The following is a 22,240-nucleotide window of genomic DNA, read 5'->3' on the forward strand; positions in this document are numbered from 1 at the left end:
GCAGTTGATTGGTTAAAGACTCGGTACACCGCTTCCCCTACTGGTCGAAAAGGGGTAAAAGAGGCGGGAGCAAGAGGGGGGAGACGGCTTCTTAAACGCCCCGTAGAGAACATTCCTATTGGCTGTCCATCCACGCGTGTGGCGACGATCGCGACGTCCGATTGGTCGACGCTGCGAAAAGGGGGCGCGTTTCCCTTCGGCCTCGCCCTTCGCGTATATAAATCACAGTCGCAGGGGGAGCGTGCCATCGCGGGGAAGCGGTAGGCGCGAAGCGTTCTTCCTCCGGGCGGCGTTGGGGCGCGTGCGCGCATGCGTCGCGAGCGGCGGGCGGGGGCCACTCGGCGCGTGCGCGCCGGGCTCTGACGGGAGCGGGAGAGGAGCGCTGCGGCTGCGCCGCGCGGGGGCTGCCGGGGCGGCGCTCGAGAGCGCGTCCGCACGGCGCACGCGTAGGAGGAGCAGCCCGTCGAGGGGCGGGGCAGAGCGGAGCTCGGCGCCGACTGAGGCGGCCACCGCCGCGAGGAACCGAGCGCGGCGGCGGCGGTTTGCCGGGCCCGCACCCGGCTTTCCCGGCCAGGCATGATCGAGATGGCCACGGACAAAGAGACCTTCCTCGTCCCGGCGCCGCCGCCCCCGTTGCTGGAGGCCCGGGCCGGGGACGAGGCGCCTGAGGAGCCGCCGGCAGCCGAAGACCCCCCGCGCCGGGAGGAGCCGGCCTCCGAGCAGTTCCAGCGGCCCCGCAACGGCTTCCAGGCGCCCCCGCGGGCCCCGGGCGGCGGCGGAGGAGGAGGAGAAAGAGGAGGAGGAGGAGGGAAGCGGCGGAACAGCTGCCATGTCGGGGGCGGCGGCGGGGGCTTCAAGCCGCCGGCCTTCAAACGGCGCCGCCGGGTGAACTCGGAGTGCGACCCGGTGCTTCCCTCGGAGTTCCTGCTGGGCGGCAACATCTTCGACCCGCTGAACCTCAACAGCCTGCTGGACGAGGAGGTGAACCAGGCGCTCAACGCCGAGACCCCCAAGTCGTCGCCTCTGCCGGCCAAGGGACGCGACCCCGTGGAGATCCTCATCCCCAAGGACATCACCGACCCGCTCAGCCTCAACGCCGCCCAGGAGGACCCGCCGGTCCTGGCCTCGCCCCTCAAGGCCGGGCGCAAGCGGCACCGACACCGCGGGAACCAGCGGGCCGTGGGGGGCTCGGAGGGGACCGGGAAGGCCGCTCCCGTGGCCGCCCCTCCCGTGGCCGCCCCCGCCGCCCCTTCCTCCTCCTCTTCCTCTTCCTCCTGCAGGTCTTGCCAGAAGGCCTGCAACGGGGCCACCCCGCAGCCCTACGAACTCAACACGGCCATCAACTGCAGGGACGAGGTGGTCTCTCCCCTGCTGCCGGAGGGCAGGGAGCAGCCCCCAGCCCAGCCGGCCTCCAGGAGCACCGCCCCGCCTTGCCCCTCCACCTCTTCCTCTTCGGTAAGTGCCGGGAGTCGCCACCACCACCATCACCATCACCATCACCACCGCAAAAGGCGCAGGACTTGTAGCAAATCCGAAGGGGGCAGCCGTCAGCACGGGGCTGGTGAGCAGCCTGGCCGGAGCAGCCCCGAGCAGGGGCCGAGTGCGCCCCCCCGCAGCCGTCACCTCCAGGCTTCCTCCATGCATCAGCCGCAGCCTCGCCGGGCCTCACGCAACAAGTTCCAGTACGGCAACTACTGCAAGTACTACGGCTACCGCAACCCCAACTGCGAGGACGTTCGGCTGCGGGCCATGAAGCCCGAGTGGTTCCGAGGCCGAGAGGTGCTGGACATCGGATGCAACGTGGGCCACCTGACTTTGAGCGTGGCAAAGAAGTGGGGCCCAGCTCGAATGGTGGGGCTGGACATTGACGGGGCCCTGATTCATTCGGCCCGCCAGAATATCCGGCACTACCTCTCTGAGGAGATACAGGAAGAGCAGCAACAGCAGCAGCAGCAGCAGCCCCAGGACAGTCACAGCGATAGGGAAGGGGGTCCCCCAGCCAAGAAAACCTTTCCTGCCTCTCTCACGGCCAGCCGGGGTCCGATTGCTGCACCCAGGGTGCCCCAGGACGGGGTTGATGCAACGGTCTTCCCTAACAATGTGATCTTTGTCAAGGTGAGTGAGAGAGCCCCCCTCCCCCCATTGGGCCAGGTGGGATTCCTTTGGGCTGCCACTGCTCCAGCCCCCTGCCCTGCAGCCCTGGTGCTCAGGTTTTGTGTGGCACAGGTGGGAGATCCAGGGGGGGACTCTTGACTGCTACTAAATGAATTAGTTGGACTCCTCCCCTTTGATCCCATTGCCCCCACTGAAAATTCCTTCAGCTGCCCAGTGTGTAGAGGGGCCCTCATCCATTCTATGGCAGGCGCTTGCCTGTGAAGTGCTGATGATGGGCACATAAGAAGTAAGGGTGGTCCAGGGTGGGGGGCCTTGGTCATCTCTGATCAGGTTATCCCCGGCCATGAAAAGAGGGGGGCCTTGGAGGTGGAGGAGTTGGGTGGGAGAAATGGAGGGAATTAGTCACACCCTCCCATAACCAACAGGGTCAGGTGGCTTTTCCTATGGGGGTGGGGGAAAAGAAAAATCCTGCCTCAACGATCCCCCCCCTCACAGCATCTGCAGGGCAGCGAGGCCTGTGGGAGATGCTGAGCAGCTGGGGAAGGGGCCTTGTGAGAGTGGGGGGGATGAAGCTTGGAAAATAGGGGGAGAGGGGTGGTCTTCTTTCCAGTCCGAAGGCAGAGTGTTGTATTCTACTCCTTCCTGTCGACCAAGGGTTTGGAGAAATTTGGAAGGGGAGCCCACCTCCAGAATTGGGGCCCCCAGAGCTCCCCGCATGAATTGGGGAGGGGCCCCAGGGACACTCAGTACCAGCTCTGGGGAAGAGACAGATTCTGTTGGGAGGGAGAGATTAAAGCTTCCCCTCCCCTCAAGCTGGGTCACCCTTAAGAGCGGCCCTGAGCCCAGAAGAGCCTCTCTTTCCCCCCCCCTCCTCCCCCACAGCTGCTGTGGGGTTTCCTTGTCTTTGGACATCTGCTGGCCTTGATCAGAACCTGAAGATGAGCCTGAGGGGTGGGGGGGGGGATAACCTTGGCTAAGATAGGCAGGAACCATTTACTTGGGCAGGGGGGAGGCAGCTGACATGTTTTAACACCCAGATCATAATTCACTGAACATTAAGAAGGGGGTCAGATTTACAGGAATCTGTTACAGGTATTCTTCGCAGCACAATTGATTGAGCCCAAAATTCATGTTGGTAAGTGAAACATTTGTTGAGTTTTGCCCCATTTTATGACTTTCCTTGCCAGATGGTTAAGTGCATCAGTGCACTTGTTGAGTTAGTAACATGGGAAGTGAATCCGGCTTGACTTGGCCTGTCAAGGTGGTCGCAAAAGCGGATTGCGTGACCCCAGGACACCGTGACCGTCATAAATACGAGTCAGTTGCCAAGCATCTGAATTTTGATCGGGTGACTTTTCGGTGCTGCTGTAACTGGTCGCTAAATGAACTGCCTGCATTGTAGGCCTTCTCAGTGCAAGTAATGCTGAGGGTCTGGCCTCCTTGCAGGGGCTGAGCCTAAAGGCAAAGGGCAGCCCTTGGGTGGGCCTCATAATGAGCCTAGCATCGGCCCTTCAGTGCTGGCCCATGGCCTGAGTATGGGCTGATCCTGGTGAGCTGAACCCTTTTACCAAGCCTGTGGTGCTTAGTGAAGATGTAGCCCCTTTGCCCTTTTGGTGCGGCTGATCTCCCGCCTCCCGCCTGCCCACCTCGCTCTCCGTGTTGGGCTTCCTGGCTCTGCAGCCCAAGGCTGAGAGTTGCTGACTGGCCAGCGAGGGGGAGCACAACTGGAGCCCTTGCAGCTGGGCTGGTTGCAAGGTTGCAAAGACGTCTCCCTCCTCCGGCGGGGCCTTGAGGCGCCTTCCCAATCAGTCTCTCAAGGCCGTGCGAGGAGAGCCAAGGCCTTGCAATCTTGGTGGGCTCCCTCAGCAGGGGCCATCTTAGTTCACGGCTGCGGAAGCTTCCCAGCTGGGCAGCCCCAGGATGAGTGGGTGGCTGAGCTGTCCCTGATCCCCCCCTCCCTTTCCCTCCCAGGGAGAGAGCCTCCCTCAAGGACACATCTGCAGCAGAGAATAATATCTCATAGCTCAGGGTGTAGATTTTGGCACTGGCTTCTTGCCTTTGTGCTTCCAGATGTTTCGTTACCAAGCTAGAAAACATCTTCGGCAGGACTTTGGGTGACTTTTACTCAAAGTGCTACTGAAGATGTTACCTAGTTTGGTGAGGAGATGTCCCAGAACAAAAAGGGAACAAACCTTTGCTCCTGAAGCACCCCTGGAGGCTCTCCACTCTGGAGGCTGCCTGCATGTGCAAGGCACCTGAAAGGCAGCGGAACCACCCCCCCTATAAAAGGGGAAAGGCCACGAAGAGAGTGACGGTAACGCCAAGCCACAGCCGGCCACGCCACGCCTCTGGGGAGGCATCACGACTCGTGACTTCATACGGGCAGCCCTTGGCTTACTTACGTTACGGTGGCACTGAAAAAAAGTGGCTTATGACAGGGTTTCACTCTTAGGGCCGTTGCAGCCGCTCCGGGGTCACGTGATCAAAATTTGGACGCTCGGCAACTGGCAGGGACTTATGACTGTTGCAGTGTCCTGGGGTCACGTGATCCACTTTTGCCACCACCGGACAAGCAAAGTCAACAGCTGGATTCATTTAACAACGGTCTTACTAACTTTAACAAGCGCAGTGATTTGTGGCAAGAATAGTTGTCAAATGGGGCAAAACTAACAAATTTCTCACTTGGCAACCTAAATTTTGGGCTCAATTGTGGTCATAAGTCAAGGACCGTCTGTACGGGGGGCCCAAGGCATGATGCTGGCTCTGCCAGACCTTGCAGGGTGGGCAGAATCCACCGGAGAGAGAGAGAGAGAGAGATTCAAGAGCAGGGTCAGTCCCATCCCATCCCCAGATAATCACCGGAGCTTCCGTGGGACCCCAAGGCCTCCTGGTGGCCTTTGGTGCAGCTCCCAAAACAGAGGGGTTGGGCAGGGGGGTGGGGGGGGTGGGAGATGCCCACGTGTGCCCCTGAGGCTGTCTCTTGCAGCAACTGAAGCCTTCGGAGCAGCCTTCAAGGGCAGTCTCAGAGAGAATGCTTGGCAGTAATCCAGATGAGAGGCGGCTACGAGTGGCCCCCTGCAGGGATGAGTGCAACATTTAGGCAAAGGCCTTGGCAGCTTTATTTATTTATTTATTTATTTGATTCGATTTTTATCCCGCCCTTCTCCCGAAGGACTCAGGGCGGTGTTACAGCCAAGTAAAAATCACTATATACACATTAAAAGAGATCAAAAAAGAACATATTATAAGGTGGCTGAAAATTTAAAACAATTTAAAAACCTTAAAATATAAATAACCCCAATAAAATTTTAATCCAGTCCCGCTTGAATAAATAGGTGCGTCTTCAGGCTTTTAAGGCTTGCAGACTTCAACTCCCAGAACTCCCTGGCTGGCTAGGGGATTCTGGGAATGGAAGTCCACAAGTCTTAAAAGTTGCCAAGATTAGAGCCCTCTGTCGTAGAGGGATGCAGCCCCAGACTCAGAATTAAGACCCGAGAACCCACTTGGGGTGGGTGTGTGTGTGTGATCCCTGCCTAGCTCTATTAGGGTTGAGCCCGAGTCTGTCCCTCCCCATTCAGACCCCCCTCCAGGCTCCGGGGGGGTGGGTCCTGCCTGGGTGAGCAGGATTCCCTCAGCATGCCCCATCTGAAGAGTCATTGGGGTGGGGGGGAGAGGGGCTGCAGCCTGTGGGGTCAGCAGCAGACCAACTGTCGGGCTTCCTTGGCAGGGCAACTACGTCCTGGACCGGGATGAGCTGCTGGAAGCTCAGAAGCCGGAATATGACGTGATCCTTTGCCTGAGCGTCACTAAGTGGGTGCAGCTCAACTGGGGCGACGAGGGGCTGAAGCGCCTCTTCAAGCGCACCTACCGCCACCTGCGGCCTGGCGGGATCTTCATCCTGGAGCCCCAGGCCTGGTCCTCCTACAAGAAGAGGAAGAACCTGACGGTGAGCGAGGGAGCAGCCACCCCTCTCTGCGCGTTCACATGTGCCGGGCTCAGAGTCCGGGTGCAGCTCCCGCACTGGCAATCTGGGGGGAGGGGCTCCCTCTTGCCCCATGTCTGCCACTGTGGGGCACTTGTAGAAGTGGGCGGGGGCATCTCCCTTGCTGGTGCAAATCCTTCCCCCTTCTCCCCCCCCCCTGCCAGGAAACGATATCCAGGCACTACCACCGGATTAAGCTGAAGCCTGACCAGTTCCCTTCCTACCTGACCTCCTCCGAAGTCGGCTTCTCCAGCTACGAATTGGTGGCCATGCCCAGAAACACGCCGAAAGGTGAGTGGGTGGAGGCGGGTGGGCAGGGGATGCACCATAGCCACCCCCCCCAAATAAAATACCTCAGTGGGGCATCTGGAGGTCCTCTGTGGGCTGGGCTCCTCCAGAAGTGCCACCCAGAGGCTCTGGAAGGCCAGAACGGCGCCAGCAGCCATGCCCTTCCTGGGTGGCAGAGGTCGAGGGGAGAAGAAACTGAAGCCGGGATCTCTCTTGGCCCAAGTGCATCAGGGCAGTTGCAAGAGAGACGCGGGGGGCTGCTCCCAGCCTCCAGAAGCCCCCTGGGGTCTCCCTGGCACCAGCTGCCATCTTGGGAGAGGCTTCCTGGAGCCCTTGAGACCCAGCGAGCGTCCCACCTTCCTCTCTGCCATCTCAGAGCTGGCCATGACGGGGAAGGAGGCCCATTCTGAGGCCTGGGTGGTTTTTTGCAAGAGGGAATTCATGCTGGTCTCTGCAGGGAGGGGTGGCGTGTGGGGAGAGGGCTGAGATCTGCCCAGGATGCCCTGCCTGCCAGCCCAGGCCCCTAACAGCCCCCCCCCCTCTTGCTTCCCCCGCCCACCATACAGGATTCCAGCGCCCCATCTGTCTCTTCCGCAAAGGCCATCCTGGAACGCATTGAGGAGCCGCGCCGGACCTCGGGGGGGGGGCCTCCCAGGCTGCCCCCCCTTTTCTTGATGTGCCACGGCTGCTTCCCGAGGGGTGGCGGTGGCTGGGCTAGCCCCCTCCTCCCCACCCATGAATGTTGGCGTCTTCTAAAGGCAGGAGGGCTGGCGAGGTACAAGTGGGCAATGGATTCCGGAGCTGCCTGGCCTCCGCAAGAGCCCCACCCCGGAGAAATGGGGGTGGGGGGGCGCAGCGCAGCTCTTCTGGGACGCAGGACACGTGGGGAGGGGAGGTTGAGGCAGAAGCAAGCAGCCCCCTGCCCAGGATTGGGCCTTGTCTGCTGGGAGCACACAGCAAATGGAAGAGAGGTGCTTTGGGGGAGGGGGGAGGTTGGGCACCCCCCCTCCAAGGCAAAAAGGATCTGCCCAGGCTTGGTATGTGGGGGGTTCGGGGTGGGTGGGTGGCAACGGGACTGGGAGGAGGAAGGGGTGTCTTCCCCTCCCCCCCACCCCTCAACATGGAAGCTGACGGAAAGTTTCGTGTCTGCTGTGCCTCGCCTGGTTCCCAAGGACCACGTAACCCATCCCTTGCCTGGAAAGGGGGTGGGGGCTTCATTGGGCCTGCAGCACTGGGCTGAGGGGAGGGGAGGGGGCAAGAGGCCCCCCCCTCTGGAGAAGGAGCCCGTCTCCAGGGGGCTCAGCTGATCTCTGTGAGGTCCCACAAAGTCCTCTGTCCACCCCCACTTTTTTTTTTTTTTTTGGCAGTGGGAGGGAGGACATAACTGGCTGCAACCCCCTCTCCCCCCCCCCAGTGAGAAAGCCCCCTCCCTCCTCCCAGCCCTGAGCTGCCTGCCTTTCAGAGGGCCAGAAAGAGCCACTCTCCTCCCCCCCCCAAAAAAACCCCCACCCCTCCTGTAGTACTAAAGTGATCTTGTTTGAACGGAGTTTTATCTTTTAAAAAAAGTTGATTATATATATAAAAATAAAACCTACAGATTATTACCCGCTGCTGTGCCCATCTCTGGAGGGGGGGAGGGGGAGGAGTTGCTGCTCCTGGAGGGCAGCCTTGGCCGGGGGCTCTGCCCGAACAGCAAGCCTGCCCCCCTGCCTGCAGTTACAACGGTTCATTTAGTGACCGTTCAAAGGACCCACGACAGCTTTTTACACAAGGACTGTTGCGGCATCCCTCTGGTCACCGACTCACAGTTACAACAGTCGCGCAACATCTTGGGGGGGGGGTGTGTGTCGTGTGACCCCCCTTTGGCAACCTTCCGACAAGCAAAGTCCCTGGGGAAATCCGGACTCGCTGAACGACCGACCGCCTGTGGCTAAAAAGGTTGTTAAATGGGGCAAAACTGGCTCAATTGTCTGCTTTGGCAACGGGAACGCGGGGCTCGATTGCGGTCGTAAGTTAAGGACTGCCTTGTACTCCTTGGGTGTTCATCCTTCCTTCCGGCAGCGAAAGCAAAAAAAACCCCACACAATCCGCTGGCAGTTAAGAGTTTATGTACAGAAGGCCGCTGGGTGTGAGTGTGTGTGTGTGTGTGTTTGTGCGTAAAGAGCCGCAGGGTCTCCGGCCTCAGCCGGCCCACTGCTGCAGCTTCCGGTACATGAGGAAGGTGGTGGCCGGGTGGCGCCTCTGGGCCTGCAGCTTCAGCGGGGGCAGCCCCCCCACCTCCAGGAAGGGGGTCTCCGTGAACAGCTCCCGGGGCCTATAAAAGGCCATCAGGTCGGGCCCTTCCCCAGCCGCCTCCTGCAACAACAACAACAGGCAGGGAGAGAGGTTTGGCTTGCGGGTGGTGGGGGGACCCGCTGCTCCCTCCACGGGCCAACCTGGGGCCCCTCGCCCACCTTTCTCTCCCTTTCGGGCTGGTTCTGGACGAGGGCGAGCCGGCCCTGCAGGGCGGAACTGAGCACTTCCTCGGCTGGCACCTGCAGGCTGATGAGGCCCCGGTAGAGCTGCTGCTCCCGGGGGATGTTCAGCCCTGGAAGAGAGGAAGGAGAGAGAGAGACCCTGGGTGGGTGGGCGGCCCCCACGAACGGGACCCAGACAGGTCCATTGAGTGACCGAAGTTACAAGGGCGCTTGCGGCCATCGCAGCCTCCCTCCTGCTGGTCACGGGATCAAAATCGGGATCACAGAACACAGCAGCCTGCAATTACTGCAGGTTCGAGCCCGGCCCAAGGTTGACTCAGCCTTCCATCCTTTATAAGGTAGGTAAACTGAGGACCCAGATTGTTGGGGGGGGCAATAAGTTGACTTTGTAAAAAATATACAAATAGAATGGGACTATTGCCTTATACACTGTAAGCCGCCCTGAGTCTTCGGAGAAGGGCGGGATATAAATGTAAATTTTTTTTTAAAAAAAATCTGGACCGCTTAGCGACTGACTCAAACTTGCAACCCGTCATGTGATCCTCTTTTGCAAACTCCTCACTAAGTGAATAAGGGAAGCCAGATTCAATTAACAGCCCTGGGACTGACTCAACCTGCAGAGATTCACCTAACAACCGTGGGAAAATTCGGTTAACAAGTCTTGCATAGCCCCCCCCCCCCTCTGGTGGTCATAAGTGGAGGATTTCCTGTAATGGTTCAATGCGGCTGGCTCCCCGTGCACCCAGACTGCAACTCCCAGGGCACCCATCGGCTACGCATTATGGGAATGAGAGTCTCGCCACCTGCTATCATCACAGCCCTACTGACCCCCCCCCTGCAGGCCCCCTCCCTCTCCCTCTGCCTGCGCTCACCTTCGCCCACGCGAGCTTCCGCGGCGCACCGGGCCACGAAGGAGCGCTGCACCAGTTGCTCGGCCGCCTGCCGGGCGTCGAACGCCTGCTCGCGCGTGGCCCGCACCTCCGCTCCCAGGGCCAGGCTGCTGTGGGGCAGCGGAGCCCCCAGCTGGTTGGGGGCGGGAGGGGAGCGGCTTCTGGCGGGGGCTCCGCGGGGCTCCTTCCTCGCCGCCCGGGAAACCCCCTGGGGGTCCCCGGGGAAGCCGACCCGCGGCGGCGGCTCCTCCTTCTGCTCTGCAATCCGAAAGCGGACCTGCGGAGTGGGGGGGAGAAAAGACCCCTGCGTTCTCCAAGGGAACCCCCGGCCCGCCTTCCCTTGCCCGCATCCCCGGGACCCTCTGCAGGAAGGGTCCCTTGAGGGCATCCAGTCCACCCCCTGCGTGGGGCAGAGGCTCCGTGAAACCCTGGTCTCCCTGCCCCCCCCCTTACGTGTCTGGGGGCCGGCTTCTCCTGCTGTTCCCGCCGCAGGATGCCGCCGCCGCCGCCGCCTCCTGCCGCCCCGCTCCGCTCCGGGGTGAGCGCCACGGCGGGGTCCGGGCTGCAGCAGGGCGAGGGGGGCGGCAGCGGGCTGGGCGCCGCGCAAGGGAGGCTCTCTCGGGGCCCCGCGGGAAGCGCGCCGGCCATGGCGGGACCCAGGCGGGCCCTCGGCTGCAGGGATCCCGGCGCCGGCCGCGGATGAGGGGTGCTGTAGTCCCGCAAAGCCTTGCAAACCGCCCGCAGCGTGGCTTTCCCCGGGCGGGCGGTTTCCAGGCGCCCCCTTCGCCGCTGCCGCCGGCAGTTTCCAGGCTCCCCCTTCGCTGGGGTTTTCCGGGCCCGCGGCTGCTTTTTGCCTCTCCCCCGGCGGCCCCGGGACTCGCCGATCCCGCCCCGCTCCCCCTTCCCTTCCCTTCCCTCGCCGCCGCCGCCGCCGCGCTCCGCTTCTCTTTGCCGCCGCTCCGAAGCAAGAGGGCGCCGCTCCGCTTCTCGTCGCCGCCTCCCAAGACTCGCTTGCCATCCAAGATGGCGGGCGGTCTGAAAGGGCCCTATTCAAAAGCTGGGGAGGCTATGGAGTCGCGCAGCCCAGAAGGGCTCTTTCCGCGAAGGAGACAGAGAGGCAAAGACCGCGCTTCCGCGACCGAGGCGTCAAATCCTAGAGCGGCACCGAAAGCGGGGACGGCTTTTACGGACGCGACGCTGAACGCCGTAATGACGTCACGGCAGAGGTGCGCCCAGAGGGAGTTTTCCGGATACGTCACGGCGGCTGGGCAACAGCCGCACTTGCGCAGTAGCGCCTTTTTGCTGGTGTCTAGGCGTGGTTTAAGTTTGTAAATGAGCTGATAAAATATAGATATGGATAAATTATATCATGTATATTCTACTATATTTATATTATCGCATCAGCGCATTTAGAAAGCAAGATTGCCCCAAATTGAACGACGTGTCTCTCAAATCCTTATGATTTATATTGATATATTGATCATCAATTGTGTTGTAAATGTTGTACCTTGATGAAGGTATCTTTTCTTTTATGTACACTGAGAGCATCTGCACCAAGACAAATTCCTTGTGTGTCCAATCACACTTGGCCAATAAAAAATTCTATTCTATTCTATATTCTATTCTATTCTAAAATTAGGCGACTTTAAGGCATTCCGACTTCAATTCCCAGAAACCCCCATCCAGCCACGCTTGCGTTGAATTCTGGGAACTGAAGTCTTTTAAAGCCGTCAAGTTTGATAAAACTTTGATTTTAAAAGGCTCAGTTGAAGAGGAAGCGATGCAAATGCAACAGGGGTTCGGGTCGGGTCGTTTTCTGATATAGCTCCCTGGGAGTCTCCCCACCGGGCTGGTTGTGGAGCATGGGACTCGAGGTTGGACAAGGCTGGGGTACCCACCCCCTGCTGCAGACCACGGTGCCTGGTGCCCGGGGCCCAGGGAAGAAAAAAATCGCTGTGGCAAGATCCGAGTAGGGAATCCCCACGTCCCATCATCCCCAGCCGGAATGTGAAGGCGAGGAAGCTCCCGGGGGGCTTGCATTAAACCAGGAGGTCCGCTTTGCACAGGTCGCCTCTCGTGCACGGCCTCCACCCGCGGAGTCCTGTATGCCCGGCTGCCATGCAATCTATTCTTTCGGGGCTGCTGAATGAGGTCTTCTCTCTCTCCCCCCCCCCATTTCCCTCCCCAGGGGAGGAAATGCCTCCGCCGCTGCCAAGGCTTCGTCTGCGCGCTTAATTGTTCTTCGCCAACTGCAGCGGAAAGCGGGATCAAAGGGGGGAGCAGAGGCGGCGGGGGCGCTTGGGTGGGACCGGGGGCTCTCTGCGTGGGGCGGGGGGGGGGCTCAGTTCTTCGCGAGTTGCAGAGTACATCCCCCCCCATCACCCACCCGCGAGACTTCGACGCGAGAAGGCGTACTGGCGGGGGTCTCCCGTGCAAAACGTGCATCAAAGCCGGGAGGGGGGGAGAGAATCCTACTTATGGGGCAGAGGATACCCTCCATCCTCCGTCCACTCTCCAACCCAGCGCTCAATGCAAGAGTTGCTGGCAGGGGGGATTCTGGGAAATGAAATCCACCCACCCTTCTCAAAGCCAAGGAAAGTTGAGCGGCGGTGAGGAGGGGGAGCTTGGGTGGGACCCTGCCGGGAGGGGGGGCTCAGCGCTCCAGGGGCTCAGTTCTTGCGCGCAGTTTGCAGAGAGACCCCCCACCCACCCGCGAGACATTGACACGACAGGGCGTACCGGCGGGGGCCGGGGTCTCCTCTGCACAACGTGCATCAAAGCGGGATGGGTGGAGAATCCTACCTGCCTGCAAGGGTGGGGCGGAGATTACTTTCACACACACCGCGACCCTCCCCGGGGCTGAATGCAAAAGTTTTGCTGTCGGGGGGGGGTTTCTGGGAATTCAAGTCTCAAAGTTGTGCAGCGCCATCCAGAGTCGAGACGCAACCGGGATCCTGAATGACGTCACGCCGACTGGCTTTCCTTGCCCCCCCCTCCCCGCAGCTCATCTTCCCGACGAGTTGAGAGGAGCAGACGCCCCTCCCCCTCCCGCGCCCCCTCCTGGCACAGACGAGCCCAGGCGCTTTCAGCCGCTGCCAAAGCCAACAGCGCCCGTCCGGCGCGGGTTCTGCTGGCGCGCAACGAGCGGCCGCCCGGGCGCAAGTCAGCGCTTCCCCCGACGGTGCCTGGCGGGCAAAGGGGCGCCTCTGCTGGGGGGGATTTCCCGGGTTGAGGAATCCCTCCCCCGCTTCTCCCCCCCCCCCCACGCCACGAAAACCTAGGAACAAAAGATTTTCCAAGATTGGGGAAAGATCCGCGCAGAGGGAAGGGGGCGGGCAGCGGGAGAGGTGAGGGTGCAGGGGTCCAACGAGGTCGTCCATTCGGAGAAAGGATGACCACGCGGGCCTTGTAGGCAGGGGATAATAGGGCTTGTAGTACAATGGGGAAGTGGGGAGAGATAGAAGGAGGAAGGGGCACAATCTACAAGTTGCATCCCGTTGTCTAGCTCAGCCCTTTCCCTGCGGGGGTCCTCGTTGACGCCTTCACGGCCCCCTCCCTCCCTCTTTCCCCAAATCCATTTGCCAGTTTTTGGGGGGGGGGGGTTGGTGTCTTTTGGGTGGGGGAGGGGGCTCTAAATATGGCTGCACAGCAAAGATAAATGGAGATATTCCAAACATGCAAAGATGGCTGATAGATGAGGAACATCTGGGAAGACGTTTCGGGCAAGCCCCCCCCCACCCCTCCCTGTGTCCTGGATCCAGTTCCTCCCCTCCCCCTTCTCTGTATCGTATCCCATCTTCCCGCCCCCCCCAAAAAAAATCCGGCTGCAGGCGAGTCATTTATTGGGGTGTTGGAAGGGAGGGGGAGGGAGGGGCTCAGCCTAATTCAAAACAGGTTGGTTTGTATGGAGCCCGCCAATTAGACAGCTGGGGACCCCCATTTCTCCGTCCACCCCCACCCCTGCCTCCCTCCCCCAGCACTTTGGGTCTGGAATCAATTTGAAGGGGGCTGCACCCCCTTCCCGGCTGCTCCTCCTCCAGTGAAGAAGCTGAGCAGAGAGTCCAGGCCTGCCAGGTGCCCAGCGGGTGGTGCCCTCCATGGGGCAGGTCCTTCATCATGTGCCCCCCCCCCACGCCCCCTGCCCCCTGGGCCTTGCAACCTGCACAGAAACCAAGTGCAGGAAAAAAATGGGCCAACAGGAGGGGAAATTTTTCCCATAGGACAAGTAGTCCTCGACTTACGACCACAATTGAGCCCCAAATTTACGTTGCTGAGACGTTTGTGTGAAGTGAATTCAGCCCTATTTTACGACTTTCTTCTCGTCACGGTTAGCCGAATCACTGCAGTTGTTAAATGAGTCACACGTCACTAAGTGAATCTGGCTCCCCCCCCCCTTGACTTTGCTTGTCAGAAGGTCGCAAAACGGGATCACGTGATTCTGGGACGTTTGCAACGGCCATAAATACGAGTCATTTGCCAAGTGTCCGAATTTTGATCACGTGACCTGCAACAGTTGTAAGTTGAAAAATGCTCATAAGTCACTTTTTTCAGCACCGTTGTAACTTTGAACGGTCACTAAATGAACCGTCATAAGTCGAGGATTACTCAGACAGTCCTCGATTTATGACCAGAATTGAGAGCAGCATTTGGATAAGGGAGCCGCGCCCAATTCTAGGACCTCTTTCAGCCATGGGTGTTCAACGAATCTCTGCTGTCATTAAACGAATCACACGGTCGTTAAGCGAATTTCCCCATTGACTTTGCTCGTCAGAAGCAGGCTGGGAAAGTCTCAAATGGCGATCACGTGACCCCAGGATGGGGCAACCGTCATAAATGCATGCTGGTTGCCAAGCAACCGAATTTTGATCTGTCTGGATACTGCAGCAGTGGTCATAAGTGCGAGGCACTGTTGTAAGTCACTTTTTTCCATGCTATTTTAATGTGGAACGGTTACTAAATGAATGGTTTAGTAACTCGAGGACTGCTACAAGTAGGTCACATGACATTCCTAGTTGTTTAACTGATCCTTAGAACCCCACCAGGGTGACCCCTCCTTTCACAGAATTAGAATAGAATAGGATAGGATAGGATAGGATAGAATAGGATAGGATAGGATAGGATAGGATAGGATAAGATAGGAGAAGGGACCTTGGAGATCTTCTAGTCCAGTCCCCTGCTCAAGCAGGAAAACATTCTGGACACTTGTCCAGAAACCTCTTGCCTGCTTTGAAGTCCTCTAGGTCTTCTTTGGATGCTGCTGCAGTTGGGAAGGAGAGGACACTCTGTACATGCTCAGAGACACTCTTAGATTTCACAGCAATCTTCCAAGACTGACTTTACTTTGAAAATTTGGCTCCAGTGTGTTGGAGTGTCTAATCTTGACAACTTTAAGAACCTGTGGACTTCAATTCCCAGAATTCCCCAGCTGGCACACACACACACACACCCCAGCTACGATCCCACAGCAAATCAACTGCCCTTTACAATCCCAGCCTATTGGAGGGCTCCCCCCAGCCCCACAGCTTGTGACCGAGGCTTCCAGACCAAGCAAGTCCCTTCTGTTTCCTGCCCCAAGCCTGACCTCCAAGGGGGGGGGGAGGCGAGCATCTGCAGCTGGCCAGAGAGATAACCCCAATCTGCCTATGGGGCACACTTTCCATCATGTGTGTCCGGATATATTTTTCCAGTGGGGGGGGGCAGCGGGGGGAGTAGATTCTGGAAGAGGTGGAGACAAAGATGCCAGGAGTTTCATAAGCATAAATTAACCGAGAAAGGAAGAAAGCAAATGACTGTAGGGAGAAAAGAGGGTTTCTGAGCGCATACAGAGTTTAGTCAGGGCAGAAGCATGCCCTGACATAAATTCTGGTGCCTTTCCAGAATGTATTTAATTCAGTCAACATCCCAGGTGACTTTAAGACCTGTGGATTTCAATTCCCAGTAACTTTCTTAACAGACGGTGGGAATGCGGTGGACATAATATATCTTGACTTCATTTAAAAAAAAAAAGAGCTGGCTGGGGAATTCTGGGAGTGGAAGTCCACAAGTCTTAAAAGTGGCCAAGTTTGGAGACCCCTGCCCTAGCAGTATGATTAGCCCCTCCCACTCTGTTGGTTTTCCCAAAGAATAGAATAGAATAGAATAGAATAGAATAGAATAGAATAGAATAGAATAGAATAGAATAGAATTTTTATTGGCCAAGTGTGATTGGACACACAAGGAATTTGTCTTGATGCATATGCTCTCAGTGTACATAAAAGAAAAGATACCTTCATCAAGGTACAACATTTACAACACAATTGATGGTCAATATATCAATATAAATCATAAGGATTGCCAGCAACAAGTTATAGAGCCTAGAGATGTGGGTTTGTCAGCTCCCCCCCCCACAATGGAGACAAAGACAGCCGATCTGGAGGGTGTTTGGGTGTGATGTGTTTTTATGTTGTGGGTTTTTAATGTTGTGAGTTGCCTGGAGTCACCCAATGGGAATTGTGTGACCTTATAAATTTGCTTAATAAATAAATATATACACGTGAGTATGTGCGTGTACATGTATATATAAAATATGGGGACAGTACAAGCTACCCACACGGAGTATGACCAAACGGAGATGGAGATAGATAGATAGATAGATAGATAGATAGATAGATAGATAGATAGATAGATAGATAGATAGATAGATAGATAGATATCAGGAGGCTGTGTGTTCGATCCTAGGTAGAGGCAGATATTTCTCTCTCTGGGCACAGTGGGAATATATCTCCTGGAGAAAACTCCACATTGGTGACAGGAAGGGCATCTGGCCAGTAAAAAACACAAGTGTTGCAATTGTTGTACCTTGATGAAAGTATCTTTTCTTTTATGTACACTGAGAGAGCATCTGCACCAAGACAAATTCCTTGTGTGTCCAATCACACTTGGCCAATAAAAAAAATTCTATTCCACTCCACTCCATATTTTCTTTTCTTTTCTATTCTATTCTATTCTCTGCTAGTCCCATTCAGTTGGCAAGACTCCACCCCACAAGGGATTACGGGGTCGTTAAATAATAATGATGATGATATACACATGTATACACTTCTTGCACACACACACACACCAGGGGTGGGTTCTATTTACCTTTACTACCGGTTTGCATTGTGCCCACACGTGTGCATGCGCAGATTGCTTTTGATGACGTTCAGGTCAGTGGGCGGAACCTCCCGCCAGTTTTACTACTGGTTCTATAGAACCGGTGCAAACTGGGGGCAATCCACCACCGACACATACACACAAACTTATTTGTCTTTGTATGTTTAATATTTTACAAGTGTTGTGTAACAGTGATTGCATGACCTCTGTAGACAACATAAGCTAAATTAACAATAAATGACCATTCAGTTTTAAATGGCCCCAAATTGTTTTTATTTGATTGGCTGAGTCCATTAGGGACTAAAATCCGGTCTTGGGTTCAAGTCCTGTGCCTAAGCCAAGGGAGGGCTGTGCTCCCAGCCATATTACTTCTAATCAGGCTTGGTAAGCCCCCTCCCAATTGTTTTCCACTCCTCTAATCTTGCACAGCTGAGCAAGGTTACAGCTGGGCCAAACTTCAGCAGGTGAAGGCAACTTTCTTACCTGCCAGGTGTGAACTTCTGATTTCTGGGCCCCCACCTCCCACGGGCACCTTCTGGAGACTTTTCCAGGAGGGTCCACAGCAGAGGGCGTCAAGGCAACCCCAGTCAGCAAGCACACTGGGAGGGCAAATGATGGGCACTCTCACGCATGGCTGCTGCAATAGGCAGAGGGTAAACTGGGTTGAATTTGAATCTGAGACATGCACAGATATGCCCAGACGCATCACTTTTTCACAGGAACAAGTGGTTGGCCGCAGGATGGCCCCCTCCGCTCCCCCCTCCCAGCGTTTGGGGTCTCAAAAATTGCAGAGGGAAACTTTTGCCCTGCTCCCACCCCACCTCCAGTGGCAGGAAGTTCCGCGGGTCTCCTGTCCTCTTGCTCTACCGCTGAGCCCGGCTTCTGCCAGCAGAGACAACTCCGGGCCCCCTCCTCTCCCGGGCGGCTTTCCGGCCCCCTCTCCTAGCGCGGAAAGGGCCGGGCAGCTTCATCAGGACGGCCGGAGCCAGGCAGGAAGCCGCGGGAGCTCAGCCTCGCCCAGGTCAACGCTGCCCGCCCCCATGCCGGATTCTCACGGTCAACCCTCTCGCCGCTCGTCAGGGCCAGCTTGCTCCGACCCCGGCTGGACATCAGCCCTCGAACCCCGCCGTGGGCATTCGGGACACGTGCACGCTTCTTTAGTCCGGCTCGCGGGTTCAGCGTGTCGTGGGAACGCAGCGCTCAAAGCCCCTCGATGTTGGGAGGGGTCGCGTTTCTCCTCTCAGCTGATTTTTCCCAAGCTCTCCACGGTCTCCTGTCCCCTCCCCCCCAGCCATGGGTCCACCGCTCTGCCAGACGGCTTGGAAGCCCCTTCCCACGCCCGGAAGGCTGGTTGCGAGTCCTCCGTGGGCACTCTCTCGTAACGTCAGAATGAAATAAACCACGTTCCCGCCCCCAAGAGATGCGGTCAGCGGGATTCGCTTCTGTCCCGCTTTTACCACCAGTATGCAGTTTCCTGCCACCGCCCCCGCCCCCCCCCCCCGATCGAGATACAAAATGCGTGTTGAACGTGATAGAGGGTCTCGGGAATTCTGTCGGATTCCGGCAAAGACTGGGAGAATCCCCCCCCCATTCCACTCTCGATGCCTGGAATCTGCATCCAGACGATACAAAGAAGTTCTTCCAGCTCTCCATCCTCTTTGCGTGTCGGCGTCTGGCGCGTTCCCACGTTCACTCAGCCCTGGATTGTTTCCCGCGAGGATTCTCCCTTTTGGCTTCAGCCCCCCACCGCCGCCTTCGCCAAGTCTTGGGGTGGCCAAGACGGGACCCTCCCCAGCCCAGCCCAGCCCACCCCACCCCCGCAATCGGGACCCCGAGCTCCTGCCCCACTGCGTAGTAGATACAATGGCTTTCTTTGGAGCATGTGAGTAGCAGCTGAGCCCTTCGGCCAGCCAGGGGGCGCCCTTGATGCTTTCGGGGTTTGGGGCCCTTCGTCTCGGGGGGTAGGGCTTCATAAATGCTGGTGAATGAACCCTTCCAAGTTTGTGGGTCACAAATAAGACCCCTTCTTGGCTCGCAAGCTGGGGGGGGAGGGACTGCATCGCCTGCAATGCTAAGAAAGGGGGCAGCACTTTGGGGGGAGGGGGTTTCCTCAGCAAGTAGAAACCCCCTCCTCCTTTTGGAGGGAAAAGCTGAGATTTTCCCAGTTCCGCAACTTCTCTCTGGGCGGGTGGGGGGCTTTCAGACTTCAGAAACGACCCCCAGGTTCGGGCCCGGGAAAAGAGCGCGCGAGGAAGGTTTTGGGGGCCGCCCCTCCTGCGCTCGGTGGGAGGAGGGTCCGTCCGCTCGGTGGAGCTGGAGGTGGGGCGCCGCTTTCCCCTCCCCTCCCCCTCTTTGCCAGGGGAGGGAAAAGTTTCGGGGAGGCGAGGCCGAGCCGGGGCGGCCGAGCTGGGCAGAGGCTCCTGGCAGCGACCCTCGGGCGCCCTAAAAAAAAGATCCCCTCACCCGGATCCACTTGGGGGGCGCCCCACTTCCCCCATCCTTTCCCCCGGAGGCGGGGGGGGCTGGCACTGGCCCAACTCCGCCAGACTCCGCCGCCGAGAGCCGCCTTTGTCCGACGCCGCTCGCAGCGCTGCCATTCCGGACTTTCAGGTTTGCAAGAAACGGCCCGGATCGCAGACACGGGACTCTTTGTCTCGGGCCGGGACGGGCGGATCGCGCTCCTCGGACCCTCCGCCTCCGCCCCGCAGGAGACCCCCGCCCGCTCCCCCCAGCAGGAAAACTCGGCCGGGACGGGGGTCCCAACTCCCCACCGCCTCCCCCCCTTTTCCTGCTTGGGGGGGTGGACTCTCTCTTCTCCCCGGAGCAGAACCGCAACCCCCGACCCCCCAGTCCGGAGCGGGCCGATCCCGGGGTCGCAGGCGGAAGGGAGGGAGGGGTCTCCCGAAGTCGTCCCCCGCCGAAACTCATCCGGGACGGGGAAAAGGCGCGTCTGAGCGGCGGGGCTGGGGGCGCCGTTCCCACCTGAAAGCCTCCTCTGGGGCGGGGGTCTCCGCATCCCCCTCCGCCGTTTGTCCAGCGTAAGACAGGAAAAAGAGGAAACAAAATCGCTTCTGGCCGTGGAAGATCCTGGATGGATTTTTCCCGATCTCCATCGGGCTCGGAGGATTTCCCTACCTGGTTCCTTTTTTGGTTTGTTTTTTGTCTCCGCCAAAACTTGGATTATCTGGGATTGTCGTTGCTTTTTTTTTCTTTTTCTTTTGACTTCCGCTGATCCTGGTTTGTTCCCTGCATGAAGTTTTGGGGGCCGCCGGGGCGATGAAGTGCTGCTGGCCCCTCTGGGCCCGGATTTGTCTGGTGCTGGCGGTGGAAGGTAAGGGGTTTTTTTTTCTTCCCCACAAAGGGGTCCGCGATGGGCCGGGGAGAGGGAGGGAGGGAGGGAGGGAGAGGACAAGGGAGTTTCTTTGCAGAAAGTTTTGTGCGAACTTTTTCCACGCGCTCCCCCCCCCTCCACAGACACAGACACGCGTGGAATGCGCCCCCAGACTCTTGTCTGGGGGGGGGGAAACTGGGAGTTTCCTGATGGATTTCTGTGTTTGTGGTGGGAGGTGGGGGAGATAGAAGTTTATAACTCCCAGCCTCCCAGGAGAGAAATAGCAAGTTCCCCCGTTTTCTGAATCCTCCCAAAAAAGTGGTGGTGGTGGGGTTCTGAAATTTGCCAGACCCCAGCCCTGTGGAGGACACCTTGCATTCTCTCTCCCCCCCCCCATCCATCCCCTTACTCACCTTTACCCCCTCCCTCCCTTCTATTTTTAAAGTAGTCCCTTCAAAGCGTTTTATAGACCCTGGCATTGATCCCGCTAATGAAGCACAATCGATGCCCCCTTTTTCTGATATCTGTGTGTGTCCCCCACCCCAAGCGAAAGGGCAACGATTTGCAATAGGGCTTTCATCTCCCGATCCCTCCCTGTCAGGGTCCCCCTCCCCCTTCTCTCCAATAGCTCTCTGATCATTTTCTACACACACACACAATCGCACCCCTGAATCCCCCCTCCCGTTTCCCCGCTTTCAAATGAAGATTGCTTCTGAAATTCTGCTGTGCAAGGGACAGGCCAAGTGCTACTGAGCAAGGGGAGTGTTGTAGAGGTTGGGGATGATGGGCCCTGGTCCTCTGGGACAGAAGGCATGGGCCCTTGTGAGTGCAGAAGAGTTGGGGGCCCAGGAGCCCACCTGTGGCTCTCCCTTGCAAGAGGGAGGGGGGAGTGAGCACCTTAACTCAAGGAGTGCAAAGGTGGTTGGAGGCTGGGCTCCCTTGGAAACAGCTGGTGGGCTGGGGGTGTGTGTGTGTGTGAGTGAGAGAGAGAGAGACAAAGAGAGGAAGGGGGGGGGCAGGCAAGGATCCCTTCGTGCCAAGGGATCTGCTGGGCCCTGTTTGGTCTGTGGGATTTTTGCCTTTTCTGCCACAAAGGAGCTCTGGATTCTGCAGGCCTCCTAAAAACTACCAAGGGTCAGATCGAAGAACAACAACAACAACAAGGCCCATTGTCCCCCAAGAAAGCACTTCCCGCAAACACAAACACCCAGGCAGGACTGTGGCCTGGAGGGGGGGGAGCCCCTAAATTGTTTGACTCCCAAAATTTTTTCCATCCCGACTGCCTCTGTTTTGATGGGAGGAGTCCTCTGCCTTCTCCCCCTTCTCACTTGGCACCCCACTTTTCCTCCCTCCCTCCCTCCCTTTTCTATTCTTTTCTTCTCTCCCTTTTTTATATCATCCTTCCTTCCCCTTTTGATACCTCCCTCCCTTTTCTGTCTTTCTTCCTTCCTTCCCTTTTTTATATCTTCCTTCCCCCCTTCCTCCCTTTTCTATATTTTCCTTCCTTCTTTCCTTCCCTCCCTTTTTATATATCTTCCTTCCTTCTTCCCTGTTTATATCTTCCTTCCTTCCTTCCTTCCTTCCCTTTTTTCTATATCTTCCTTCCTTCCTTTCCCTTTTTATATCTTCCTTACTCACTCACTCCCTTTTCTATATCTTCCTTCCTTCCCTTTTTTATAGCTTCCTTCCTTCTCTCCCTCCCTTCCTTTTCTATTCCTTCCCTCCTTCCGTTTTCTATATATTTCTTCCTTTCTTTCTCCCTTTTCTATATCTTCCCTTTTTCCTGCCTTCCTGCCTTCCTCTTCCTCCCTTTTCCTCATCTTCCTCCCGCCCTCCCTTTTCTATATCTTCCTTCTCTCCCTTTTCCCTCTTCCTCCCTTTCCCCCAACCATCCCAGGTGGCGACTGCAGGAGAATCTCATTGAAAGGGGATTAAGAGAAAGATTTGAGAAAAAACGTTTCCCCCCCCTCTTCCTTTTCATCTCCACCCTAGACAGAAACCCAAGGAAAGGTGGGGGGGGGAGAGA

General features: G+C 57.6%; 3 protein-coding genes across 6 annotated transcripts in view; 2 read left to right on the forward strand and 1 right to left on the reverse strand.

The window, feature by feature from the left end:
• The first annotated feature begins 228 nt into the window (after positions 1 to 228).
• Positions 229 to 7,372, forward strand: MEPCE (methylphosphate capping enzyme). The gene is made up of 4 exons (XM_058181955.1): positions 229 to 2,115; positions 5,843 to 6,061; positions 6,262 to 6,388; positions 6,952 to 7,372. Exons 1-4 carry the CDS (start codon positions 577 to 579, stop codon positions 7,002 to 7,004), a joined length of 1,938 nt encoding a protein of 645 aa, XP_058037938.1. The 5' UTR covers positions 229 to 576; the 3' UTR covers positions 7,005 to 7,372.
• Positions 7,373 to 7,983: 611 nt separating this feature from the next.
• On the reverse strand, positions 7,984 to 10,615 carry PPP1R35 (protein phosphatase 1 regulatory subunit 35). Its single transcript, XM_058181963.1, has 4 exons — positions 10,206 to 10,615; positions 9,735 to 10,029; positions 8,839 to 8,972; positions 7,984 to 8,740 (listed from the first exon to the last, which is right to left on the reverse strand). Exons 1-4 carry the CDS (start codon positions 10,398 to 10,400, stop codon positions 8,567 to 8,569), a joined length of 798 nt encoding a protein of 265 aa, XP_058037946.1. The 5' UTR covers positions 10,401 to 10,615; the 3' UTR covers positions 7,984 to 8,566.
• A 9,459-nt stretch (positions 10,616 to 20,074) lies between these two features.
• Positions 20,075 to 22,240, forward strand: part of EPHB4 (EPH receptor B4) — a 44,670-nt gene continuing 42,504 nt past the window's right edge. For 3 of the 4 annotated variants that reach the window (XM_058181949.1, XM_058181947.1, XM_058181950.1), the window contains exon 1: positions 20,075 to 20,214. In XM_058181949.1, coding sequence (XP_058037932.1) covers positions 20,160 to 20,214 — 55 coding nt within the window. In that variant the 5' untranslated portion in view covers positions 20,075 to 20,159. The remainder of the gene's footprint in view (positions 20,215 to 22,240) is intronic. The other variant, XM_058181948.1, reaches the window with a different exon arrangement.

Source organism: Ahaetulla prasina, chromosome 4, assembly GCF_028640845.1.
Source record: "Ahaetulla prasina isolate Xishuangbanna chromosome 4, ASM2864084v1, whole genome shotgun sequence".
NCBI classification, from domain to species: domain Eukaryota; kingdom Metazoa; phylum Chordata; class Lepidosauria; order Squamata; family Colubridae; genus Ahaetulla; species Ahaetulla prasina.

Bases quoted from the DNA above. Each gene is read 5' to 3' on its own strand.
- MEPCE (XM_058181955.1), top strand. From the start codon at position 577: ATGATCGAGATGGCCACGGACAAAGAGACCTTCCTCGTCCCGGCGCCG. The intron at 6,062-6,261 runs GTGAGCGAGGGA...CCCCCCTGCCAG, and splicing joins AGAAGAGGAAGAACCTGACG to GAAACGATATCCAGGCACTA. The intron at 6,389-6,951 runs GTGAGTGGGTGG...CCCACCATACAG, and splicing joins GCCCAGAAACACGCCGAAAG to GATTCCAGCGCCCCATCTGT.
- PPP1R35 (XM_058181963.1), bottom strand. From the start codon at position 10,400: ATGGCCGGCGCGCTTCCCGCGGGGCCCCGAGAGAGCCTCCCTTGCGCG. The intron at 10,030-10,205 runs GTAAGGGGGGGG...CCCACTCCGCAG, and splicing joins AGAAGCCGGCCCCCAGACAC to GTCCGCTTTCGGATTGCAGA. The intron at 8,741-8,838 runs GTGGGCGAGGGG...TTGTTGTTGCAG, and splicing joins AGCCCGAAAGGGAGAGAAAG to GAGGCGGCTGGGGAAGGGCC.